This window comes from Cyanistes caeruleus, chromosome 1, assembly GCF_971803275.1.
Source record: "Cyanistes caeruleus chromosome 1, bCyaCae1.hap1.1, whole genome shotgun sequence".
Lineage (NCBI taxonomy): Eukaryota > Metazoa > Chordata > Aves > Passeriformes > Paridae > Cyanistes > Cyanistes caeruleus.
In genome coordinates this window covers 152,456,928-152,483,359 of record NC_141701.1, presented here as the reverse complement: position 1 = coordinate 152,483,359, position 26,432 = coordinate 152,456,928, and the positions used below count along the sequence as shown (strand labels likewise).

General features: G+C 67.8%; 2 protein-coding genes and 2 non-coding genes across 4 annotated transcripts in view; all 4 read left to right on the top strand.

Moving 5' to 3' along the window:
* Positions 1-3,726, top strand: part of LOC147656060 (SCO-spondin-like) — a 47,039-nt gene extending 43,313 nt beyond the window's left edge. Inside the window, 5 exon segments of the mRNA XM_086863345.1 lie at positions 741-1,072; positions 1,156-1,251; positions 2,344-2,619; positions 2,703-2,853; positions 3,704-3,726. Coding sequence (XP_086719471.1) covers positions 741-1,072; positions 1,156-1,251; positions 2,344-2,619; positions 2,703-2,853; positions 3,704-3,726 — 878 coding nt within the window.
* Positions 3,727-4,845: 1,119 nt separating this feature from the next.
* TBRG4 (transforming growth factor beta regulator 4) lies at positions 4,846-24,659 on the top strand. Its single transcript, XM_086854038.1, has 11 exons — positions 4,846-4,917; positions 7,104-7,470; positions 9,683-9,997; positions 11,096-11,267; positions 12,501-12,658; positions 14,399-14,509; positions 14,880-15,024; positions 17,430-17,681; positions 20,749-20,860; positions 21,266-21,380; positions 24,276-24,659. The coding sequence occupies exons 2-11, from the start codon at positions 7,132-7,134 to the stop codon at positions 24,411-24,413; spliced, it is 1,857 nt and encodes a 618-aa protein (XP_086710164.1). The 5' UTR covers positions 4,846-4,917; positions 7,104-7,131; the 3' UTR covers positions 24,414-24,659.
* Positions 15,924-16,052, top strand: LOC147656059 (small nucleolar RNA SNORA5). Its single transcript, XR_015280436.1, has one exon. It is a non-coding gene; the product is annotated as a small nucleolar RNA SNORA5 (small nucleolar RNA).
* LOC147656058 (small nucleolar RNA SNORA5) lies at positions 18,334-18,464 on the top strand. The gene has a single exon (XR_015280442.1). It is a non-coding gene; the product is annotated as a small nucleolar RNA SNORA5 (small nucleolar RNA).
* Positions 24,660-26,432: the final 1,773 nt, after the last annotated feature.

Genomic DNA, 26,432 nt, shown 5'->3' with positions numbered 1-26,432 from the left:
ATGATGGATGATGGATGATGGATGGATGATGGATGGATGATGGATGGATGATGGATGGATGATGGATGGATGGATGATGGATGGATGGATGATGGATGGATGGATGGACGGATGATGGATGATGGATGATGGATGGATGGATGATGGATGATGGATGATGGATGATGGATGGATGATGGATGGATGGATGGATGATGGATGATGGATGGATGGATGATGGATGGATGATGGATGGATGGATGATGGATGGATGATGGATGATGGATGGATGGATGGATGATGGATGGATGATGGATGGATGATGGATGGATGATGGATGGATGATGGATGGATGGATGGATGATGGATGATGGATGGATGATGGATGGATGATGGATGATGGATGGATGATGGATGGATGATGGATGGATGATGGATGGATGATGGATGGATGATGGATGGATGGATGATGGATGGATGATGGATGGATGATGGATGGATGGATGATGGATGATGGATGGATGATGGATGATGGATGAGGGATGCAGGGATGGGAGATGGAAGCGGGGGGAGGGAGCGAGGGAAGGAGGGAGGGATGGCGGCTGATGGAGGGAGGGCCGGGGGTCAGGGTGGGGCTGGTGCCGTTCCCGGTGCCGTTCCCGGTGCCGTTCCCGGTGCCGGATCCCGGTGCCATTCCCGGTGCCCATTCCCGGTGCCGTTCCCGGTGCCATTCCCGGTGCCATTCCCGGTGCCGTTCCCAGCGGCCCCCGGCTGCCCCCCGGGCGAGGTGTGGCTGGACCCCGGCCCCGCCTGTGAGCGCAGCTGCCAGGACCTGGCCGAGCCCCCCGGGACCTGCGGGGGGACCCCCGCGACCCTCGGAGCCTCCGGATCCCCCGCGACCCCCGGGACCCCCGTGACTCCGGACTCCTCCAGCACCCCCGCGACCCCCGCGACCCTCGGCCCTCCCGGGGCTCTCGGTACCGGCCGGATCCCGGCGCGCTGCGCCTGCGGCCCCGGCCGGTACCGGAACGGCTCCGGGCACTGCGTGAGCGCGGGGGGCTGCGGGTGCCGCTACCGCGGGGAGCTGCGAGCGGTGAGCGGGGGAGCGGGGTGGGGGTCCCCGGTGCCGTGGGCGGGGGTCTCTGAGCAGCGCTGGGGGTCCGTGCCCCCCTCCAGGCCGGCAGCGAGTGGCGGGAGGGGTGCGGGACCTGTCGCTGCTCCGGGGGACGCGTCACCTGCGCCACCTCCTGCCCCGCGCTCACCTGCCCGGAGGTGAGGGGGCTCCGGGGGGCTCGGGGGGGCTCGGGGGGCTCAGGGGGGCTCCGGGGGGCTCGGGGGGGCTCGGGGGGCTCAGGGGACTCAGGGGGCTCCAGGGGGCTCAGGGGGGCTCAGGGGGCTCAGGGGGCTCCGGGGGGCTCCGGGGGGCTCAGGGGGGCTCCGGGGGCTCAGGGGGGCTCAGGGGGCTCCGGGGGGCTCCGGGGGGCGCGGGGGGCTCAGGGGGGCTCCGGGGGGCTCCGGGGGGCTCCGAGGGGCTCGGGGGGCTCAGGGGGGCTCAGGGGGGCTCCGGGGAGCTCCGGGGGGCTCAGGGGGCTCCGGGGGGCTCCGGGGGGCTCAGGGGGGCTCCGGGGAGCTCCGGGGGGCTCAGGGGGCTCTGGGGGGCTCAGGGGGGCGCGGGGGGCTCAGGGGGCTCCGGGGGCTCAGGGGGGCTCGGGGGGGCTCGGGGGGGCTCCGGGGGCTCAGGGGGGCTCGGGGGCTCCGGGGGGCTCAGGGGAGCTCCGGGGGGCGCGGGGGGCTCCGGGGGACTCCGGGGGGCGCGGGGGGGCTCAGGGGGCTCCGGGGGGCTCAGGGGGGCTCAGGGTGGCTCAGGGGGGGCTCAGGGGGCTCCGGGGGGCTCCGGGGGGCGCGGGGGGCTCAGGGGGCTCCGGGGGGCTCAGGGGGGCTCAGGGTGGCTCAGGGGGGGCTCAGGGGGCTCCGGGGGGCTCCGGGGGGCGCGGGGGGCTCAGGGGGCTCCGGGGGGGCTCAGGGGGCTCCGGGGGCTCAGGGGGGCTCGGGGGGGCTCAGGGGGGCTCCGGGGGGCTCAGGGGGGCTCCGGGGACTCCGGGGGGCTCCGGGGGCTCCGGGGGGCTCCGGGGGGCTCGGGGTGGCTCCGGGGGGCTCCGGGGGGCTCAGGGGGGCTCCGGGGACTCCGGGGGGCTCAGGGGGCTCCGGGGGGCTCCGGGGGGCGCGGGGGGCTCCGGGGGCTCCGGGGGGCGCGAGGGGCTCAGGGTGCTCAGGGGGGCTCAGGGGGCTCAGGGGGCTCAGGGGGGCTCGGGGGGGCTCCGGGGGGTCCCCGCGGGCAGGGGCTGAGCCTGGGGGTCCCCGCAGGGCACGGAGCCGGTGCGGGAGCCCGGGAGCTGCTGCCCCGTGTGCCGGGACGAGTGGCCAGGTGAGACCCCGCTCCCGGGGACCCCGGGGAGGGGCGGCCCCGGAGCCCCCCTCGCTCACCCCGGGACCCCCCCCCGCCGTTCAGAGGAGCCCCCCGGGCCGTGCCGGCTCCTCACGGCGCTCCGGAGCATCGCCAAGGGCGCGTGTGTCCTGCGGGGTGTCCGTGTCGCCTACTGCGCGGGGACGTGTCGCTCCCGCACCGCCGTCAGCGCCCAGGTACGGCCGGGCCCGGCTGGGACCCCCGGTGCGGCGGGGCCGGGGGTGCCGGGGGCGCCCCCCGTGAGCTCCGTGCCCCGCAGGAGCCGTTCGTGCGGGCGCTGTGCGAGTGCTGCAGTTACCGGCTGGACCCGGCCCGGCCCGTGCGGGCTCTGCTGCTGCCGTGTCCCCGCGGCCGCCCCCGGCCCGCGCTGCTGCCCCGCATCGCGCACTGCGCCTGCGAGCCCTGCCGGGGTACCGGGAACCGGGAACCGGGAACGGGAACGGGAATGGGAACCGGGAATGGGAATGGGAACGGGGCCGCATCGCGCACTGCGCCTGCGAGCCCTGCCGGGGTACCGGGCACCGGGAACCGGGACCGGGAACGGGAATGGGAACCGGGAATGGGGAACGGGGCCGCATCGCGCACTGCGCCTGCGAGCCCTGCCGGGGTACCGGGACCGGGACCGGGAATGGGAATGGGAATGGGAATGGGAACGGGGAACGGGCTGCGAGCCCTGCCGGGGTACCGGGACCGGGAACCGGGAACCGGGAATGGGAATGGGAACCGGGAATGGGGAACGGGAATGGGAATGGGGAATGGGGAACGGGGCCGCATCGCGCGCTGCGCCTGCGAGCCCTGCCGGGGTACCGGGAACGGGAACGGGAACCAGGAATGGGGAACGGGAACCGGGAATGGGGAACGGGCTGCGAGCCCTGCCGGGGTACCGGGACCGGGAATGGGAACCGGGAAATGGGACCGGGAAATGGGACCGGGAAATGGGACCGGGGAGCGGGGGTTCCACCGGGGGTTCGGGGGGGTCCCGGGTGCGGGGTTGGGGTCCGGGGGGTCCCGGGTGAGATGTTTGGGTCCGGGGGGTCCCGGGTGCGGGGTTGGGGTTCGGGGGGTCCCGGGTGCGGGGTTGGGGTCCGGGGGGTCCCGGGTGCGGGTTCGGGGGGTCCCGGGTGCGGGGTTGGGGTTCGGGGGGTCCCGGGTGAGATGTTGGGGTTCGGGGGGTCCCGGGTGCGGGGTCCGGGGGGTCCCGGGTGCGGGGTTGGGGTTCGGGGGGTCCCGGGGTGACACCGTGACCCTCCCGTCCCGCAGGCGGGGACTTCACCCGGCGCTGAGGAGCCCCCCGGGCTCAGCCCCGCGCCCCCCGCCCGGGGCGGCACCGGGCAGCGTCTGATCGATACCAATAAACAATGATCGATAATTAATCAATAATTAACGGGGAGCTGCACCCGGGGGCACTGCGGGAACTGGGGGGCTGCGGGGGGGGGCACTGGGATGAACTGGGGGGCACTGGGGGCTCAGGGGGGGCACTGGGGGGGCACTGGGGTGAACTGGGGTGAACTGGGATGAACTGGGGGGTTCAGGGGGGCACTGGAGGGGCACTGGGGGGCACTGGTAGGAACTGGGGTGAACTGGGGTGAACTGGGATGAACTGGGATGAACTGGGATGAACTGGGGGCTCAGGGGGGGCTCAGGGGGGGCACTGGGGGGCACTGGGGGGGCACTGGGATGAACTGGGATGAACTGGGGTGAACTGGGGGGGTACCGGGGGTACGGGGGGCGGTGGCTGCAGTTCCCCCGCCGCCACTCGGGGGCGCCACACAGAGAGGCGGGAGGGCCCGGACACCACGGGGACACTTGGGGACACCTGGGGACACCTGGGGAACACCTGGGGACACCTGGGGACACTTTAGTGGCACTTTGGGGACACTCTGGGGACACCTGGGGACATTCTGGGGGACACCTGGGGACACCTGGGGACACACTGGGACACTTTGGGGACACCACGGGGACACCTGGGGACACCTGGGGACACTCTGGGGGCACTCTGGGGACACTTTGGTGGCACTTTGGGGACACCCTGAGCACATTTTGGGGACACTCTGGGGACACTTTGTGACACTCTGTGACACTCTGTGACACTCTGGGAACACTTTGGTGGCACTTTGGGGACACTCTATGACACTTGGGGGCACTCTGGGGACACTCTGTGGCACTCTGGGCAGTTTGGTGGCACTTTGGGGACACCCTGAGCACACTCTGGGGACACTCTGGGGACACTCTGTGACACTTTGGGGACACTCTGGGGACACTTTGGTGGCACTTTGGGGACACTCTGGGGACACTTTGTGACGCCCCGCCGCAGCCCCGCCCATCATGGCGGCCCCGCTCCCGCCAATTCACGGAGGCGCCGCCGTCGCCGCGTGATGACGCAACCGAGCGGCCATTAGCGAGCGGGCGCGGCGCAGTGACGTCATAACCACGCGCCTCGGTGGCGGCCCGGGCGTGGGGCCGGGGCGGGAGAGGTCAGAGAAGGAACGGGAATGGGATTGGGAAAGGGAATGGGAACGGGAACGGGAAAGGGAAAGGGAACGGGAGCGGGAACGGGAAACGGAACGGGAAAGGAAACGGGAACGGGAAAGGGAACGGGAACGGGAACGGGAACGGGAAAGGGAACGGGAGCGGGAACGGGAAAGGGAACGGGAACGGGAATGGGAACGGGAACGGGAAAGGAAACGGGAAAGGGAACGGGAACGGGAACGGGAAAGGGAACGGGAAAGGGAACGGGAACGGGAACGGGAACGGGAAAGGGAACGGGAAAGGGAACGGGAACGGGATTGGGAACGGGAATGGGAACGGGAAAGGGATCGGGAACGGGATTGGGAACGGGAATGGGAACGGGAATGGGAACGGGAATGGGAAAGGGACCGGGAACGGGATTGGGAACGGGAATGGGAAAGGGACCGGGAACGGGATTGGGAACGGGAATGGGAACGGGAACGGGAAAGGAAACGGGAAAGGGAACGGGAACGGGAACGGGAAAGGGAACGGGAAAGGGAACGGGAACGGGAACGGGAACGGGATTGGGAACGGGAATGGGAACGGGAATGGGAACGGGAATGGGAAAGGGAACGGGAAAGGGAACGGGAACGGGAATGGGAAAGGGACCGGGAACGGGATTGGGAACGGGAATGGGAACGGGAATGGGAACGGGAGCGGGTTTATGGTCGGGATCGGGACCGGGAACGGGAGCGGGTTTATGGTCGGGATCGGGACCGGGAGCGCTGGTGGAACCGGGAGCGGGGTGTTGGGACGCGGGGGGGTGAGCGGGGCCCGGGGGGAACCGGAGCGCGGGGCTGGAGCGGGGCCAGATGGGGGCACCGGTACCGGGGGTACAGCGGGGCCAGATGGGGGCACCGGTACCGGGGGTGCAGCGGGGCCGGGGCTCGGTTCGGGGGCTCGGCCCGGGGGGTTCGGGGCTCGGTCTGGGGGGGTTTTGGGCTCGGCCCGGTGGGTTCGGGGCTCGGTTCGGGGGGGTTCGGGGCTCGGCCCGGTGGGTTCGGGGCTCGGTTCGGGGGGTTCGGGGCTCGGCCCGGGGGGTTCGGGGCTCGGTTCGGGGGCTTCGGGGCTCGGCCCGGGGGGTTCGGGGCTCGGTTCGGGGGGTTCGGGGCTCGGTTCGGGGGGTTCGGGGGTCGGTTCGGGGGGGTTCAGGGGTCGGTTCGGGGCTCGGTCTGGGGGGAGTTTGGAGCTCGGTCCGGGAGGGTTTGGGGCTTGGTCCAGGGGGGTTCGGGGCTCGGTTCTGGGCTTGGTCCGGGAGGTTCTGGGCTCGGTGCTCCTGGGTCCGTCCCGGTTCTGGCCCATCCCGGTTCTGGCCCATCCCAGTTCGGGTCCATCCCAGTTCGGGTCCATCCCAGTTCAGGCCCATGCCGGTTCGGTCCATCCCGGTTCTGGGCTCGGTGCTCCCGGGTCCATCCCGGTTCTGTCTGTCCCGGTTCTGTCGGTCCCGGTTCTGTCTGTCCCGGTTCTGTCGGTCCCGGTTGGGTCGGTCCCGGTTGGGTCGGTCCCGGTGGGGTCGGTCCCGGTTGGGTCGGTCCCGGTTCTGTCGGTCCCGGTTGGGTCGGTCCCGGTTCTGTCGGTCCCGGTTGGGTCGGTCCCGGTTCGGTCCCGGTTCTGTCGGTCCCGGTTCTGTCGGTCCCGGTTCTGTCTGTCCCGGTTGGGTCGGTCCCGGTTGGGTCGGTCCCGGTTCTGTCAGTCCCGGTTGGGTCAGTCCCGGTTGGGTCGGTCCCGGTGGGGTCGGTCCCGGTTGGGTCGGTCCCGGTTGGGTCGGTCCCGGTTGGGTCGGTCCCGGTTCTGTCGGTCCCGGTTCTGTTGGTCCCGGTTGGGTCGGTCCCGGTTCTGTCGGTCCCGGTTCTGTTGGTCCCGGTGGGGTCGGTCCCGGTTGGGTCGGTCCCGGTTGGGTCGGTCCCGGTTGGGTCAGTCCCGGTTCTGTCGGTCCCGGTTGGGTCGGTCCCGGTTGGGTCAGTCCCGGTTGGGTCAGTCCCGGTTGGGTCAGTCCCGGTTCGGTCAGTCCCGGTTGGGTCGGTCCCGGTTGGGTCCTGGTTGGGTCGGTCCCGGTTCTGTCAGTCCCGGTTGGGTCAGTCCCGGTTCGGTCCCGGTTCGGTCCCGGTTCGGTCCCGGTTCGGTCCGGCCCACGGCAGCCCGTTCCCCGCAGTGTCCCGGATGCGGCGCTGACCCCACCCATGGCCGCTCACCTGTTCCACCGCTGCTGCCGGCGGCTGCTGCTGCTGCGGGCCCCGGCCGCACCGGCACCGGCACCGGCACCGGCACCGGCGCCGCGCTCCGAGGGCCCCCGGGAGCTGATCCGGGGCGCGGACGGCGCGGAGCGGGAGCTGCGGGAGCTGATCCGGGCCGCGGGCAGCCCCCAGGAGCTGCTGCGGCTCGGGCCCGCGCTCAGCGGCAACCTGGCGGCGCTGGCCATCGGCCGCCTGGCACGGATCAGCTCCCGGCAGCGCCTCGACACCGGCACCATCCGCGGCGACCCGCGCTTCCAGCAGCTGCTCGGGGCCGTGGACACGCAGGTGAGGGCACGGGAACGGCACGGGAACGGCACGGGAACGGCATGGGAATGGCGGGGAGGGCACGGGAACGGCATGGGAATGATGGGGAGGGCACGGGAACACCGGGAACGGCACGGGAACGGCATGGGAATGATGGGGAGGGCACGGGAACACCGGGAACGGCACGGGAACACCGGGAACGGCATGGGAACGGCACGGGAACACTGGGAATGGCACAGGAACGGCACAGGAACACCGGGAACGGCATGGGAACGGCACGGGAAACACCGGGGAGGGCACGGGAACACCAGGAATGGCACGGGAACGGAGGGAACGGCACGGGAAACACTGGGGAGGGCACAGGAAACACCGGGAATGGCACGGGAACAGCACGGGAACACCGGAAACGGCACAGGAAACACCGGGGAGGGCACGGGAACACCGGGAACGGCACAGGAACACCAGGAACGGCACGGGAACGGCGGGGAGGGCACAGGAAACACCAGGAGGGCACGGGAACAGCACGGGAACGGCACGGGAACACCGGGGAGGGCACGGGAATGGCACAGGAAACACCAGGAACAGCACGGGAACGGCGGGGAGGGCACGGGAACACCGGGAATGGCACGGGAACACCAGGAATGGCATGGGAACGGCACGGGAAACACCGGGAATGGCACGGGAACACGGGGAGGGGATGGGAAACACCGGGAATGGGAACAGCGGGGAGGGGACAGGGACAGGAGCCACCGGGGAAGGTGCAGCAGCCACAGGTGACGGGACGGGAACACCACGGGAGGGGACAGTATTGGCAGGTGAGGGTACGGGACCGCAGGTGAGGGTACAGCAGCACCGGGGAGGGGACAGGAGCCATGGGGCAGGTGACAGCCCGGCCACCACAGGGCCCTGCTGTGCCACAGGGGGCGTGGGACAGGGCTGTGGGGACCGGCTGTGCCCTGCTCAGTGTCCTGTGTGACACCTGTGTGACACCTGTGTGACACCTGTGTGACACCTGTGTGACAGTCTGGCACTGCTGTGCCCTGCTCAGTGTCCTGTGTGACACCTGTGTGACACCTGTGTCACACCTGTGTCACACCTGTGTGACAGGCTGGCACTGCTGTGTCCTGTGTGACACCTGTGTGACACCTGTGTCACACCTGTGTGACAGGCTGGCACTGCTGTGTCCTGTGTGACACCTGTGTGACACCTGTGTGACACCTGTGTGACACCTGCGTGACACCTGTGTGACAGGCTGGCACTGCTGTGTCCCCTGGCGTGTCCTGTGTCACACCTGTGTCACACCTGGCAGGTGACACAGGTGCACTGGCAGTGCCCCCATGCTCCCTTGCTGTCCCTGTCACAGATCTGCCCCACACCTGTCCCTGTCACATCTCCCAGGTGTGCAACGTGGTGGTGGCTTTGTGTCACACCTGTGTCACACCCGTGTCACACCTGTGTCACACCTGTCCTGTCACGTGTGTCCTGTGTCACGCCTGTGCTGTGTCACACCCATGTCACACCTGTCACGTCCTGTGTCACACCTGTCCTGTCACGTGTGTCCTGTGTCACACCTGTGCTGTATCACACCTGTGTCACACCTGTGTCACACCTGTCCCATTCAGATCTCCCAGGTGTGCAACGTGGTGGTGGCTCTGTGTCACACCTGTGTCACACCTGTCCCCACAGATCTCTCAGGTGTGGAACACTGGTGGCTCTGTCACACCTGTCCTGTGTCACACCTGTGTCACACCTGTCCTGTGTCACACCTGTGTCACACCTGTCCCCACCTGTTTGTTTCAGATCTCCCAGGTGTGGAACACTGGTGGCTCTGTGTCACACCTGTCTCGTGACACACCTGTCCCCACCTGTTTCAGATCTCCCAGGTGTGGAACACGCCGCTGGTGCAGCTGCTGTCACACCTGTGTCACACCTGTGTCACACCTGTCTTGTCACGTGTGTCCTGTGTCACACCTGTGCTGTGTCACACCTGTGTCACACCTGTCACATGTCCTGTGTCACACCTGTCCTGTCACGTGTGTCCTGTGTCACACCTGTGCTGTGTCACACCTGTGTCACACCTGTCACATGTCCTGTGTCACACCTGTCCTGTCACGTGTGTCCTGTGTCACACCTGTCCCCACCTGTCCCCGCAGATCTCCCAGGTGTGGAACACGCCGCTGGTGCAGCTGCTGTCACACCTGTGTCACACCTGTGTCACACCTGTTTGTTTCAGATCTCCCAGGTGTGGAACACGCCGCTGGTGCAGCTGCTGCGCAGCCTGCGGGCGCTGGGGCTGCCTCAGGACGGGCCGCAGGTGCGCTCGGTGGAGCAGGAGGTGCTGTGGCGGCTGCGGCGCCTGTCCCTGCGGCAGCTGGCACACCTGGCCGAGCACCTGGCGGGGCAGGGCGGGGACAGCCCGCTGCTGCCCGAGGTGCTGCGCAAGCTGGAGCTGCGCTGGACCGAGCTGGACGGGCCCCGCGGCGTGGTGACGCTCATGGCCAAGGTGGGACACCTGTCCCCCGCCCTGATGGAGCGCCTGGAGGACAAGGTGGGACCGCACACCTGCCTGGGACACCGGGGCTGGGTGGGGTCACCTGGGCTCAGCGGGCTCACCTGGGGTCACCTGGGCTCAGCGGGCTCACCTGGGGTCACCTTGGCTCAGCAGGCTCACCTGGGGTCACCTGGGCTCAGCAGTTCCACCTGGGGTCACCTGGGCTCAGCAGTTCCACCTGGGGTCACCTGGGCTCAGCAGGCTCACCTGGGGTCACCTGGGCTCAGCAGTTCCACCTGGGGTCACCTGGGCTCAGCAGGCTCACCTGGGGTCACCTGCACCGCCTGTCCCCTGTCTGCCCTCTGCCACCCGTCCCCTGTCTCACCTGTCCCTGTCTCACCTGTCCCTTGTCTGCCCTCTGCCACCTGTCCCCTGTCTCACCTGTCTCCTGTCTCACCTGTCCCCTGTCTCACCCATCCCCTGTCTCACCTGTCCCATCTTACCTGTCCCTGTCCCTTGTCTCACTTGTCCCCTGTCTTTCCTGTCTTACCTGTCTCCTGTCTCACCTGTGCTCTGTTCTCTGCCACCCATCCCCTGTCTGCTCTCTGCCACCTGTCCCCTGTCTCACCTGTCCCCTGTCTCACCTGTCCCCTGTCTCACCTGTCCCCTGTTTCACATGTCTACTGTCTCACCTGTCCCCTGTCTCACCTGTCCCTGTCTCACCTGTCCCAGTCTCACCTGTCTCACCTGTCTCACCTGTCCCCCCCCGTCTCTCTGGTCTCACCTGTCCCAGGCCCTGGAGCTGGCAGAGCAGTTCTGTCTCTGTCTCACCTGTCTCCCCTGTCTCACCTGTCCCTGTCCCACCTGTCTCACCTGTCCCAGTCTCACCTGTCCCACCTGTCCCAGACTCACCTGTCTCACCTGTCCCAGTCTCACCTGTCCCAGTCTCACCGTCTCACCTGTCTCACCTGTCTCACCTGTCCCTGTCCCCAGGCTCTGGAGCTGGCGGAGCAGTTTGACACGGAGGAGCTGCGCCGTGTGGCGCTGGCGCTGGCAGAGCAGTTCTGTCCCTGTCTCACCTGTCCCTGTCACACCTGTCACACCTGTCTCACCTGTCTCACCTGTCTCACCTGTCTCACCTGTCCCTGTCCCCAGGCTCTGGAGCTGGCGGAGCAGTTTGACACGGAGGAGCTGCGCCGTGTGGCGCTGGCGCTGGCGCTGCAGCAGCGTCGCAGCGTGCCGCTGCTGCGGGCGGTGTCGTACCACCTGCTGCAGAAACCTGCCCCGCTGCCCCTGCCCGCGCTCAACGACCTGCTCTTCGCCTTCAGTGAGTGCCAGGGCCAGCTGCGGGGCTGGGGACTGGCCACGGGGGGCTGGGGACTGGCCATGGGGGGCTGGGGACCACCTGTGGGGCTGGGGACTGGCCACGGGGCCTGGGGGCCACCTGCGGGGCTGGGGACTGGCCACGGGGCCTGGGGACTGGCCACGGGGGCCTGGGGACCACCTGCAGGGCTGGGGACTGGCCATGGGGTCCTGGGGGCCACCTGCGGGGCTGGGGACTGGCCACGGGGGCCTGAGGGCCACCTGTGGGGCTGGGGGCCACCTGCGGGGCTGGGGACTGGCCACGGGGGGCTGGGGACTGGCCACGGGGGCCTGGGGACTGGCCACGGGGGGCTGGGGACCACCTGTGGGGCTGGGGACTGGCCATGGAGCCCTGAGGGTCACCTGTGGGGCTGGGGACTGGCCACGGGGGCCTGGGGACCACCTGCAGGGCTGGGGACTGGCCACGGGGGCCTGAGGGTCACCTGTGGGGCTGGGGACTGGCCACGGGGGTCTGGGGGCCACCTGTGGGGCTGGGGACTGGCCACGGGGGTCTGGGGGCCACCTGTGGGGCTGGGGACTGGCCATGGGGTCCCAGGGGCCACCTGCGGGGCTGGGGACTGGCCATGGGGGCCTGGGGACCAGCCATGGGGGGCTGGGGACCGGCCACAGGGTCCTGGGAGTCACCTGGGCTGGCAGCGGGGGGGGCCAGGTGAACTTTGGGGTCCCTTCCAGCCGGGTGGGGGGAGGGAATCCAGGTGAGCCCGAGCAGCTCTCCCCAGTGACCCCAGTGACCCTCCCAGTTATCCCAGTTCCCCCAGTCCTGGGGTGGGAACAGGGGGTGCTGCAGGTCACCTCCAGGTGATGGAGGAGGCAGTTCCAGGTGTTCTGACACCGCAGGTGTCCCAAATCCAACCCCCAAACCCGGCAGTTCCAGGTGTTCCTGACACTGCAGGTGTCCCAAATCCAACCCCCAAACCCGGCAGTTCCAGGTGTCCCAAATCCAACCCCCAAACCCCGGCAGTTCCAGGTGTTCCTGACATTCCAGGTGTCCCAAATCCAACCCCCAAACCCCGGCCGTTCCAGGTGTCCCCAGTCCCTCCCGGCTCACCTGGAGCCCCTTTTGGCACTGGGAGGGCTCTCAGGTGTCCCTGGAGCCTTTCCCCGCCCAGGTGAGGCTTCCCAGGTGTCACCTGTGCTGGGGACACTGCCCAGCGCTGAGCTGTCCCCCCTGGCGCAGGTAAACTGAGCTTCCAGCAGCCGCAGGTGCTGCACCGCCTGGCGCAGGAGCTGCAGCCTCACCTGGGCAGCCTCAGCCCCGCGCAGGTGTCGCGCTGTGCCCGCTCCTTCGCCAGCCTGCGCTGGCTCAGCCGGCCCCTCGCCGAGGCCATCGCCCAGGTGAGCCCTGGGGACAGGGGGAGCCTCACCTGGGCAAGGGGGGACAGGGGGGAGCCTCACCTGGGCAAGGGGGAACTCACCTGGGTATGGGGGAGCCTCACCTGGGCAAGGGGGAACCTCACCTGGGCATGGGGGAACTCACCTGGGCATGGGGGAGCCTCACCTGGGCATGGGGGAACTCACCTGGGCATGGGGGAGCCTCACCTGGGTATGGGGGAACTCACCTGGGCATGGGGGAGCCTCACCTGGGCATGGGGGAACCTCACCTGGGCATGGGGGAACTCACCTGGGCATGGGGGAACTCACCTGGGCATGGGGGAGCCTCACCTGGGCATGGGGGAGCCTCACCTGGGCATGGGGGAACCTCACCTGGGCATGGGGGAACTCACCTGGGCATGGGGGAACTCACCTGGGCATGGGGGAGCCTCACCTGGGCATGGGGGAGCCTCACCTGGGCATGGGGGAACTCACCTGGGCATGGGGGGACAGGGGGAGCCTCACCTGGGCATGGGGGAACTCACCTGGGCATGGGGGGACAGGGGGAGCCTCACCTGGGCAAGGGGGAGCCTCACCTGGGCATGGGGGAGCCTCACCTGGGCAAGGGGGAACCTCACCTGGGCATGGGGGAACTCACCTGGGCATGGGGGAACTCACCTGGGCATGGGGGAACTCACCTGGGCATGGGGGAGCTCACCTGGGCATGGGGGGACAGGGGGAGCCTCACCTGGGCAAGGGGGAGCCTCACCTGGGCAAGGGGGAGCCTCACCTGGGCATGGGGGAACTCACCTGGGCATGGGGGAGCCTCACCTGGGCATGGGGGAGCCTCACCTGGGCAAGGGGGAGCCTCACCTGGGCAAGGGGGAGCTCAGCTGGGCATGGGGGAACTCACCTGGGCATGGGGGAACTCACCTGGGTATGGGGGAACTCACCTGGGCATGGGGGAGCCTCACCTGGGCATGGGGGAGGCGGGGCTCGCTCACCTGTGCAGGGGGAGTTGTCACCGTTCCCAGCAGGGCGGGGCGGGTTCCTGTCACACCTGGCAGGTGTCACCTGGAGCAGGTGACAGTGGGGGCCCCTCCACCATTTCCCAGTGGGAATTTGGGATCATTTCCGCTGCATTTGGCTCAGTTTGTCCCGGTTCTGTCCCGGTTCTGGTCCCAGTTCTGTCCCAGCCCTGTCCCAGCCCTGTCCCAGTTCTGTCCCAGTTCTGGTCCCGGTTCTGTCCCAGTTCTGTCCCGGTTCTGTCCTGGTTCTGTCCCGGTCCATCCCAGTCCCTCCCAGTCCATCCCTGCCCTTTCCCTCTGCTCTGGGCTGTCCCCGCGTTTCCCCCGCCCGGTCCCCGCTGTCTCCCCGGGGTTCCCGGTTCCGGTTCCCCCCGGGGTTCCCCGGCCGCTGTTCCCGTTCCGTGGTTCTGGTTCTGGTTCCCCCGGGGTTCCCCGGCCGCTGTTCCCGTTCTGTGGTTCTGGTTCCGCTCCCGGTTCCCCCGGGGTTCCCCGGCCGCTGTTTCCGTTCTGTGGTTCCGGTGCTGGTCCCGGTTCCCCCGGGGTTCCCCGGCCGCTGTTCCCGTTCCGTGGTTCTGGTTCCGGTTCCGGTTCCCCCGAGGTGCCCCCGGCCGCTGTTCCCGTTCCGTGGTTCTGGTTCCGGTTCCGGTTCCCCCGGGGTTCCCCGGCCGCTGTTCCCGCTCCCTGGCCCCGGTTCCGCTCCCGGTTCCGCCCAGCCCCGTCCCCGCTCTTCCCGCAGCGCTGCCTGGACACGGCGCAGGACCTGTCCCTGGCCCAGCTCTGCGGGGTCCTCGTCTCCTTCGGCCACCTGCACTTCCAGCCCAGCTCCGGCCACGAGTTCTTCTCCATGGTGAGCTCCCGGAACCCGCCGTGCTGGGCTGGGGAGGGGTCCCGGAGACCCCCGAGCCCCCCAAACCCCAAACCCCAAACCGCTCCCAGCTGCTGCTCCGCGCCCCGGGAGAGGCCCCGGAGCCTCCTGCAGGTGTCACCTGTCCCCCCCACCTGGCACATTCCCCTGGGAGGGGTCCCGGGATCTCTGGGGCTGCTGTCCCTGCTGTCCCTGCTGTCCCCTCTGTGTCCCTGCTGTCCTTGCTGTCCCCTCTGTGTCCCTGCTGTCCCTGCTGTCCCCTCTGTGTCCCCACTGTCCCCGCTGTCCCCACTGTCCCCCCAGTGTCCCCACTGTCCCCGCTGTCCCCACTGTCCCCGCTGTCCCCGCGCAGGTCCGGCAGCGGCTGCAGGGCCGGGAGCAGGAGCTGGACGTGCACCTGCTGACGGACGTGGTGTGGGCGCTGTGCGTGCTGCGGCAGCCTGGGCACGCTCACCTGCGCCAGGTGCTGGCCCCCGCCTTCCACGGCCGCCTCCAGGGTGAGCCCGCCCCGCCGGAACGGGAACGGCCGGGACCGGAATGGCCCAGACCGGAACGGCCCAGACCGGAACGGCCCAGACCGGGCGGGAGCGGCCACGGGGCGGGGAGCCGGGGACCCAGGGGTTTGGGGGTTTGGGGATCCGGGGATTTGGGGATTTGGGACCGGGCGGGAGCGGCCACGGGGTGGGGAGCCGGGGATCCGGGGGTTTGGGGATCCGGGGATTTGGGACCGGGCGGGAGCGCGGCCACGGGGCGGGGAGCCGGGGACCCAGGGGTTTGGGGGTTTGGGGATCCGGGGATTTGGGGATCTGGGGATCCGGGGATTTGGGGATCTGGGGATCCAGGGATCTGGGGATGTGGGGATTTGGGGATCTGGGGACTGGGCAGGAGCGCGGCCACGGGGCGGGGATCCAGGGATGTGGGGATGTGGGGATGTGGGGATCCGGGGATTTGGGGATCCGGGGATCCGGGGATTTGGGGATGTGGGGATCCGGGGATTTGGGGATGTGGGGATCCGGGGACTGGGCGGGAGCGCGGCCACGGGGCGGGGATCCGGGGGTTTGGGGATCCAGGGGTTTGGGGATCCAGGGATTTGGGGATTTGGGGATCCGGGGATGTGGGGATCCGGGGATCCAGGGATTTGGGGATCCAGGGATTTGGGACTGGGCAGGAGCGTGGCCACAGGGCTGGGATCCGGGGATGTGGGGATTTGGGGATGTGGGGATTTGGGGGTTCAGGGATTTGGGAATTCAGGGTTTCAGGGATTCAGGGTTTCAGGGATTCAGGGTTTCAGGGATTTGGGGTTTGGGGTTTCAGGAATTTGGGGATTCAGGGATTGGGCAGGAGTGCAGCCCAGGGGAGGTGGGCTGGGGTTACCTGTCCCAGGTATTCTGGCAGGTGCAGCCCAGTCAAATTCGGTCCCTGTCCCTCCATGGCGGGGACCGGCCAGCGGCTGCCACAGTGACCCCGTGCCACGAGCCCCGTGTCCCCTGCCCTGGGGCCCGGGGGGTCAATCCCACGGACACACGGGATCCGGGAATGTCTGCAGGGGGTTCCCAGGTGTGGGAGCTCACCTGGGACAGGAGTGTCACACCCTTGTCACCCCTGTCACACTCCTGTCATATCCCTGTCACCCCTGTCACACCACTGTCACACCCCTGTCACACCCCTGTCACACCCCTGTCACACCCCTGTCACCCCTGCCACACCCCTGCCACACCCCTGCCACACCTGTCACACCCCTGTCACACCCCTGTCACACCCCTGTCACACCCCTGTCACACCCCTGTCACACCCCTGCCACACCCCTGTCACACCCCTGTCACACCCATCACACACCCCTGTCACCCCTGTCACACCCCTGTCACACCCATCACACCCCGTTCACACCCCTGTCACACCCCTGTCACACCTGTCACATCTGTCACATCCCTGTCACACCCCTGTCACACCCAGCGGGGCTGGACAGCCCCTTCCAGGGGGAACATTGCCCAAATCCCTCCCATCCCCTGAGTGTCCCCTGTGTGTCCCCTGAGTGTGTCCCCTGAGTGTCCCCTGAGTGTCCCCACCCGTCCCGCAGGTGACAGCTCCCCGCGGGCACAGCTCCTGTCCCTGGCTGTCCCTGAGTGTCCCCTGGCTGTCCCTGTGTGTCCCCTGAGTGTCCCTGTGTGTCCCCTGAGGGTCCCCACCCGTCCCGCAGGTGACAGCTCCCCGCGGGCACAGAGCTCCTGTCCCTGGGTGTCCCTGTGTGTCCCCTGGCTGTCCCTGGGTGTCCCCTGAGTGTCCCCTGGCTGTCCCTGTGTGTCCCTGCCTGTCCCTGGCTGTCCCTGAGTGTCCCCTGGCTGTCCCTGTGTGTCCCCTGGCTGTCCCCTGTGTGTCCCTGCCTGTCCCTGGCTGTCCCTGAGTGTCCCCTGGCTGTCCCTGTGTGTCCCCTGGCTGTCCCCTGAGTGTCCCCACCCGTCCCGCAGGTGACAGCTCCCCGCGGGCGCAGAGCTCCTGTCCCTGGGTGTCCCTGTGTGTCCCCTGGCTGTCCCTGGCTGTCCCCTGTGTGTCCCCTGAGTGTCCCCGCCCGTCCCGCAGGTGACAGCTCCCCGCGGGCACAGAGCTCCTGTCCCTGGCTGTCCCTGGCTGTCCCTGTGTGTCCCCTGGCTGTCCCTGGCTGTCCCTGTGTGTCCCCTGAGTGTCCCCACCCGTCCCACAGGTGACAGCTCCCCGCGGGCGCAGAGCTCCTGTCCCTGTGTGTCCCCTGCCTGTCCCTGGCTGTCCCTGGCTGTCCCTGTGTGTCCCCTGGCTGTCCCTGGCTGTCCCTGGCTGTCTCTGGGTGTCCCCTGAGTGTCTCTGTGTGTCCCTGAGTGTCCCCTGGCTGTCCCTGTGTGTCCCCTGAGTGTCCCCGCCCGTCCCACAGGTGACAGCTCCCCGCGGGCGCAGAGCTCCTGGCTGAAGCTGCTGCACATCAACGCCACGGCCAGGCTGGAGACCCCCGGCTACCAGGGCCCCTTCCTGCCCCCCGAGGCGCTGGGGGGACACGGGGACAGGGACAGGGACAGGGACAAGGCCACCCCCCTGCAGAGGGGGCTGCGGGAGGCGCTGCCGGGGGCGCTGGGCGGCCACGACCTCGTCCGGTACGACGTGAGCACGGTGTACGGCTGGGACATCGGTGAGTGTCACCTGCAGTGTCACCCCAGCCCTGGCACCTGCAGTGTCACCTCTCACACCTGCCTGGCCACCTGCAGTGTCACCTCTCACACCTGCCCTGGCACCTGCAGTGCCACCCCTGCCCTGGCACCTGCAGTGTCACCCCTCACACCTGCCTGGTCACCTGCAGTGTCACCCCTGCCCTGGCACCTGCCTGGTCACCTGCAGTGTCACCCCAGCCCTGGCACCTGCAGTGTCACCTCTCACACCTGCCCTGGCACCTGCAGTGTCACCCCAGCCCTGGCACCTGCAGTGTCACCCCTGCCCTGCCAGGTCACCTGCAGTGTCACCCCTGCCCTGGCACCTGCAGTGCCACCTCTCACACCTGCCTGGTCACCTGCAGTGTCACCCCTCACACCTGCCTGGCCACCTGCAGTGTCACCCCTGCCCTGGCACCTGCAGTGCCACCCCTCACACCTGCCCGGTCACCTGCAGTGTCACCCCTGGCATCACCCTGGGTGGCCCTGGCACCCCCACCCCGTTACCTTCCCGTGTCACCCCTCAGCCCTGTCACCCACCCTGTCACCTTTCCCTGTCACCTTTCCCTGTCACCCCACAGCCGCCCCAGCCCTGTCACCCCCTGCCACCTGTCCCTGTCACCCCCTGTCACCCCCCGCAGCCCAGTCAAATTCGGTCCCTGTCCCTCAGTGTCGGGGACCGGCCACCGGCTGCCACAGTGACCCCGTGCTCGGCGTGTCCCCTGTCCCCTCCCGTGGGACCCGGGGGCCGATCCACACGGACACACGGACACAGGGACACACGGACACAGGGACACACGGACACACGGACACAGGGACACACGGACACAGGGACACACGGACACACGGACACACGGACACACGGACACACGGACACACGGACACACGGACACAGGGACACAGGGACACACGGACACACGGACACAGGGACACACGGACACACGGACACACGGACACAGGGACACAGGGACACAGGGACACACGGACACACGGACACACGGACACAGGGACACACGGACACAGGGACACACGGACACACGGACACAGGGACACAGGGACACACGGACACAGGGACACACGGACACACGGACACAGGGACACACGGACACAGGGACACACGGACACAGGGACACACGGACACACGGACACAGGGACACACGGACACACGGACACAGGGACACAGGGACACACGGACACACGGACACAGGGACACACGGACACACGGACACACACAGGGACACACGGACACACGGGCACACGGACACACGGACACGGGGACACACGGACACACGGGCACACGGACACACGGACACAGGGACACAGGGACACACGGACACACGGACACAGGGACACACGGACACAGGGACACACGGACACACGGACACAGGGACACACGGACACACGGACACGGGGACACACGGACACACGGACACAGGGACACACGGACACAGGGACACACGGACACAGGGACACACGGACACACGGACACACGGACACAGGGACACACGGGCACACGGACACGGGGACACGGGGACACGGGGACACACGGACACACGGACACAGGGACATGGACACAGGGACACAGGGACACACGGACACAGGGACACACGGACACAGGGACACACGGACACAGGGACACACGGACACACGGACACAGGGACACACGGACACACGGACACAGGGACACAGGGACACACATGGACACAGGGACACACGGACACAGGGACACACGGACACACGGACACAGGGACACACGGACACAGGGACACACGGACACACGGACACAGGGACACAGGGACACACATGGACACAGGGACACACGGACACACGGACACACAGACACACGGACACACGGACACGGGGACACACGGACACACGGACACAGGGACACACGGGCACACGGACACAGGGACACACGGACACAGGGACACACGGACACAGGGACACACGGACACAGGGACACACGGACACAGGGACACAGGGACACACGGGCACAGGGACACACGGACACGGGGACACACGGACACAGGGACACAGGGACACACGGACACAGGGACACACGGACACAGGGACACACGGGCACACGGACACAGGGACACACGGACACACGGACACACGGACACAGGGACACAGGGACACACGGACACACGGACACAGGGACACACGGACACACGGACACACGGACACAGGGACACACGGACACACGGACACAGGGACACACGGACACACGGACACACGGACACACGGACACAGGGACACAGGGACACAGGGACACACGGACACACGGACACACGGACACAGGGACACACGGACACACGGACACAGGGACACAGGGACACACGGACACACGGACACACGGACACAGGGACACACGGACACACGGACACACGGACAGAGGGACACACGGACACAGGGACACAGGGACACACGGGCACACGGACACAGGGACACACGGACACAGGGACACACGGACACACGGACACAGGGACACAGGGACACACGGACACACGGACACAGGGACACAGGGACACAGGGACACACGGACACACGGACACAGGGACACACGGACACAGGGACACACGGACACAGGGACACACGGACACACGGGCACACGGGCACACGGACACAGGGACACAGGGACACACGGACACACGGACACACGGGCACACGGACACGGGGACACACGGACACACGGACACAGGGACACACGGACACATGGACACACGTCCCCCGTGTCCCCCGTGTCCCGGGAGGCTCTTGGACACACGGACACACGGACACACACAGGGACACACGGACACACGGACACAGGGACACAGGGACACATGGACACACGTTCCCCGTGTCCCCCGTGTCCCCCGTGTCCCCCGTGTCCCCCGTGTCCCCCCGTGTCCCCCTGTGTCCCCCGTGTCCCCCGTGTCCCCCGTGTCCCGGGGGGCTCTGGGACACACGGACACACGGACACACGTCCCCGTGTCCCCCGTGTCCCCCGTGTCCCCCGTGTCCCCCGTGTCCCCAGGCTCTGAGGCCTCGCTCCCTCTGTCCCTGCAGACGCCGAGGTGCTGCTGGACAGCGAGCACAGGGCGCTGCCCCCGGGGGACTTCAGCGCCCCACACCTGCCCCACAGCCAGGGGACAAAGCCACTGCCACCGGGGGCCAGGAGGTGGGACACGGGGGGGACCCGGGGGGGATGGGGGGGACAGGAGGGCACCCCGAGATGGGGATGGGGGGGGACAGGAGGGGACCCCGAGATGGGGATGGGGGGGACAGGAGGGGACCCCGAGATGGGGATGGGGGGGACAGGAGGGGACCCCGAGATGGGGATGGGGGGGACAGGAGGGGACCGGGGGGACGAGGCGGGAGGAAGAGGAGGGGAACAGGGAGGGGATGAGGAGGGGGCACAGAAAGGGTCAGGGTGGGAGAGGAGGAGGAGGGGACCTGGGGTGGCACAGCAGGGGGACAGGAGGTGATGGGAGGGGCTCGGGGTGCCCTGTCCCTGTCCCCAGGGTGTCCCTGTCCCCAGGGTGTCCCTGTCCCCAGTGTCCCCATCCCGTGTCCCTGTCCCCAGGGTGGCCGTGCTGCGCTGGGAGCTGCCGCAGTTCAGCTCTCGGGGCCGGGAGCTGCTGGGCCGGGGCTCCATGGCCCGCAGGCACCTGAGAGCAGCCGGGTTCCTGCTGGCCGAGGTGAGCGCTGGCCAGGGCTGGGGACCCCCGGGACCCCCGCTGGGACCCTCCCTGGGACCCCCTGGAACCCCCTGGGACCCCCTGGGAACCCCCCTGGGACCCCCCTGGGACCCCCCCTGGGAACCCCCCCGGGACCCCCCTTGGGACCCCCTGGGACCCCCCCCGGGACGCCCTGGAACCCCCCCTGGAATCCCCTGGGACCCCCTGGGACCCCCTTGGGACCCCCCCTGGGACCCCCCCTGGGACCCCCCCTGGGACCCCCCTGGGACCCCCCCGGGACCCCCCCTGGGACCCCCTGGGACCCCCCCTGGGACCCCCTGGAACCCCCCCTGGCTCCCCCCCTGGGACCCCCCCTGGAACCCCCTGGGACCCCTCTGGAACCCCCTGGGACCCCCCGGGACCCCCCCTGGCACCCCCTGGGACCCCCTGGGACCCCCCCTGGGACCCCCCCCTGGGACCCTCCCTGGGACCCCCTGGGACCCCCTGGCTGTCCCCAGGGCCACCAGGGCCACCACCCACCCTGGCCCCAGCTGGCACCTGGACCCTCCCAGTCAATTCCTGGAGAAATATTCCCCAGGTGTTCCCAAAAATATTCCCAAATACTCCCAAAAATATTCCCAAATATTCCCCAAAATATTCCCTAAATATTCCCAAAAATATTCCCAAATATTCCCAAATATTCCTCAAATATTCCCTAAATATTCCCAAATATTCCCAAATATTCCCAAATATTCCCAAAAATATTCCCAAATATTCCCAAAAATATTCCCCAAATATTCCCAAAAATATTCCCAAATATTCCCAAAAATATTTCCCAAATATCCCCAAATATTCCCAGATATTCCCAAAAATATTCCCAAATATTCCCAAAAATATTCCCCAAATATTCCCAAAAATATTCCCAAATATTCCCAAAAATATTTCCCAAATATCCCCAAATATTCCCAGATATTCCCAAATATCCCCAAATATTCCCCAAATATTCCCAAATATCCCCAAATATCCTCCAATATTCCCAATGTTCCCCAATGTTCCCAAATATCCCCAAATGTCCCCAATATTCCCAATGTTCCCGATGTTCCCCGAGCGCCACCTGAACCTCGTGGGAGCAGAGCCCATCCCCCTCCTGTGAGGTGTCCCCGGGACTCAGGTGTGGCCTCACCTGTGCCCAGCCCAGGGGACGGCCCCGTGCCTGTGGGGACAGCAGCTGCTGCCATTGTCCCCTGGGCTCATGGGGGCACACCTGGGGCACACCTGGGCTCCCCTGGGCTCATGGGGGCACACCTGGGCACACCTGGGGCACACCTGGGGCTCACCTGGGGCTCACCTGGGGCTCATGGGGGCACACCTGAGCACACCTGGGGCTCCCCTGGGCACACCTGGGTCTCACGGGGGCACACCTGGGCACACCTGGGGCTCATGGGGACACACCTGGGCTCACGGGGGCACACCTGGGGCACACCTGGGCTCCCCTGGGCTCATGGGGGCACACCTGGGCACACCTGGGGCACACCTGGGGCTCACCTGGGGCTCACCTGGGGCTCATGGGGGCACACCTGAGCACACCTGGGGCTCCCCTGGGCACACCTGGGTCTCACGGGGGCACACCTGGGCACACCTGGGGCTCATGGGGGCACACCTGGGCACACCTGGGCTCCCCTGGGCACACCTGGGGCACACCTGGGCTCCCCTAGGCACACCTGGGGCTCCCCTGGGCTCCCCTGGGCACACCTGGGGCTCACCTGGGGCTCACCTGGGGCTCATGGGGGCACACCTGAGCACACCTGGGGCTCCCCTGGGCACACCTGGGTCTCACGGGGGCACACCTGGGCACACCTGGGCACACCTGGGCTCCCCTGGGCACACCTGGGGCTCCCCTGGGCACACCTGGGTCTCACGGGGGCACACCTGGGCACACCTGGGCTCATGGAGGCACAACTGGGCTTCCCTGGGCACACCTGGGGCTCACCTGGGCACACCTGGGGCTCCCCTGGGCTCACCTGGGCACACCTGGGATGGAGGCCCCGGCACCTCCTGGGGCTGCCCGCTCCCCCCAGCCCGGGCTCAGCAGGGATTTGTCACCGTGATCCCCCTGGGGCCACCTGCCAGCTGTGGGGGGGGACGGGGGTGACAGGGAGGTGACAGGGAGGTGACACGGACGAGCTGATCCGTGGGGTCAGCCAGGATTAACCCCTGCGGGTAATTATAGCCCGGGGGGAGTGACAGCCACGTGTCACCCCCCGCTGTCACTGTCACCTCCCAGTGTCACTGCCAGGCCCTGGTGTCACTGTCACCTCCCGGTATCACTGCCAGGCCCCGCTGTCACTGTCACCCCCTGGTGTCGCTGTCACCCCCCGGTGTCACTGTCCCCCCCAGTGTCACTGTCACCCCCCACTGTCACTGTCACCCCCCAGTGTCACTGTCACCTCCCGCTGTCACTGCCAGGCCCTGGTGTCACTGTCACCCCCCGGTGTCACTGCCACTCCCCAGTGTCACTGTCACCCCCCGGTGTCACCGGCACGCCGGGCGGGCGCTGGGACCCCGGATTGGTGCCGTGAGGACAGGAGGGGACACCGCGGGGACACAGAGGGGACACAGCGGGGACACACAGGGGACACACGGGACACAGAGGGGACAGCGGTGACACAGCGGGGACACAGAGGGGACACAGCAGGGACACAGAGGGGACACAGCGGGGACACAGCAGGGACACACAGGGGACACACGGGACACACAGGGGACACACAGGGGACACACAGGGGACACACGGGACACAGTGGGAACACCGCGGGGACACCGTGGGGACACAGCGGGGACACAGAGGGGACACACAGGGGACACAGAGGGGACACCGTGGGGACCCCGGGGCGCTGCCACCTCCCCGTGTCCCTGCAGGTGCCCCACTACGAGTTCCTGGAGCTGAAGCTGGAGCGGCAGCGCGTGGCCTACCTGAAGGACAAGGTGGCCAAGGCCCTGGCCAGTGACACCGCAGGTGACACCGCAGGTGACACGGCCACCGACACGGCCACCTGAGCCGCCCGCGTGGCCTCGCCCCGGGCAGCTGCCACCTCCCTGTGCCAATGTGACCGGGTCACCGTGCCCGGGTGGCCACGTCACCGTGTTCTGGTGGCCATGCCACCATGGTGAGGTGGTCACATCACGGGGTCACCGTGCCCGGGTGGCCCTGTCACCGCAGCGAGGTCCCCGATGTCCCCACGGGGCTCCAGCCTTGCTGCTCCGTGCACAAACGGCTCAAATAAACCCAAAGCTGTACAGGGACAGTGGCTGGGCTGGTGGCACTGGGGACGGGTGGCACTGGGGATGGGTGGCACTGGGGATAGGTGGCACGGGGGACAGGTGGCATCAGGGACGGGTGGCACTGGGGACGGGTGGCACTGGGGATAGGTGGCACTGGGGATGGGTGGCACTGGGGACAGGTGGCATTGGGGATGGGTGGCACTGGGGACGGGTGGCACTGGGGACAGGTGGCATTGGGGATGGGTGGCACTGGGGACGGGTGGCACTGGGGATAGGTGGCACTGGGGATGGGTGGCACTGGGGACAGGTGGCATCGGGGATGGGTGGCACTGGGGATGGGTGGCATTGGGGACGGGTGGCATTGGGGATGGGTGGCACTGGGGATGGGTGGCATTGGGGATGGGTGGCACTGGGGACAGGTGGCATCGGGGATGGGTGGCACTGGGGATGGGTGGCATTGGGGACGGGTGGCATTGGGGATGGGTGGCATCAGGGACGGGTGACACTGGGGACAGGTGGCATCAGGGGCGGGTGGCACTGGGGACAGGTGGCATTGGGGACGGGTGGCACTGGGGATGGGTGGCACTGGGGACGGGTGACACTGGGGACAGGTGGCATCGAGGATGGGTGGCACTGGGGATGGGTGGCACTGGGGACAGGTGGCATTGGGGATGGGTGGCACTGGGGACGGGTGGCACTGGGGACGGGTGGCACTGGGGACAGGTGGCATCGGGGATGGGTGGCACTGGGGATGGGTGGCACTGGGGATGGGTGGCACTGGGGACAGGTGGCATCAGGGACGGGTGACACTGGGGACAGGTGGCATCAGGGGCGGGTGGCACTGGGGACGGGTGACATCGAGGATGGGTGGCACTGGGGACAGATGTCCTTTGGGACATGACATTGGGGATGGGTGCCACAGGGGACTTTGGGGACAATGGGGATGGCTGGCATTGGAGACACGTGACATTGGGGACAGTTGCCATCAGTGCCAGGTGCATTTGGAGCTGGGTGACCCTGGGAATGGGTGACACTGGGAATGGGTGACATCGGGGCTGGGTGACATCGGGAATGGGTGACATCAGGAATGGGTGACATTGGGAATGGGTGACACTGGGAATGGGTGACATCGGGGCTGGGTGACATCGGGGCTGGGTGACATCGGGAATGGGTGACATCGGGGCTGGGTGACATCAGTGCCTGGTGTCCTTGGCACCAGGTGACATCCAGGTGACATTGGGGCATCATGGCCAGGTGCCATTGGGAGTGGGTGACATCGGGCTCGGTGACACTGGTGCCAGGAGACATGGCAGCCAAGTGACATCAGTGGCGGTTGGCATTCAGGTTTGGTGACATCGGCACTGGGTGACACCAAGGATGGGTGACACCAAGGATGGGTGACATTGGGAATGGGTGACATTGGGGCTCAGTGACATCGGGAATAGGTGACATCAGGGTTGGGTGGCATTGGGGCCAGGTGACATTGGGAATAGGTGACATAAGGAATGGGTGACATCAAGGTTGGGTGACATTGGGGCTGGATGACATCAGGAATGGGTGACATCAGAGTTGGGTGACATCTGGGCCGGGTGACATCGGGGCCGGGTGACATTGGGAATGGGTGACATCGGGGCCGGGTGACATTGGGGCCGGGTGACATCAGGGCCAGGTGACATCTGGGCTGGGTGACATCGGGGCCGGGTGACATTGGGGCCGGGTGACATCGGGGCCGGGTGACATCGAGGCCGGGTGACATCAGGGTTGGGTGACATCGGGGCCGGGTGACATTGGGAA

Excerpts from the sequence above, each read along its gene's own strand:
- TBRG4 (XM_086854038.1), top strand. The coding sequence starts at position 7,132 with ATGGCCGCTCACCTGTTCCACCGCTGCTGCCGGCGGCTGCTGCTGCTG. Across the intron at positions 12,659-14,398 it reads TCGCCGAGGCCATCGCCCAG|CGCTGCCTGGACACGGCGCA; the intron begins GTGAGCCCTGGG and ends CTCTTCCCGCAG. Across the intron at positions 14,510-14,879 it reads GCCACGAGTTCTTCTCCATG|GTCCGGCAGCGGCTGCAGGG; the intron begins GTGAGCTCCCGG and ends GTCCCCGCGCAG.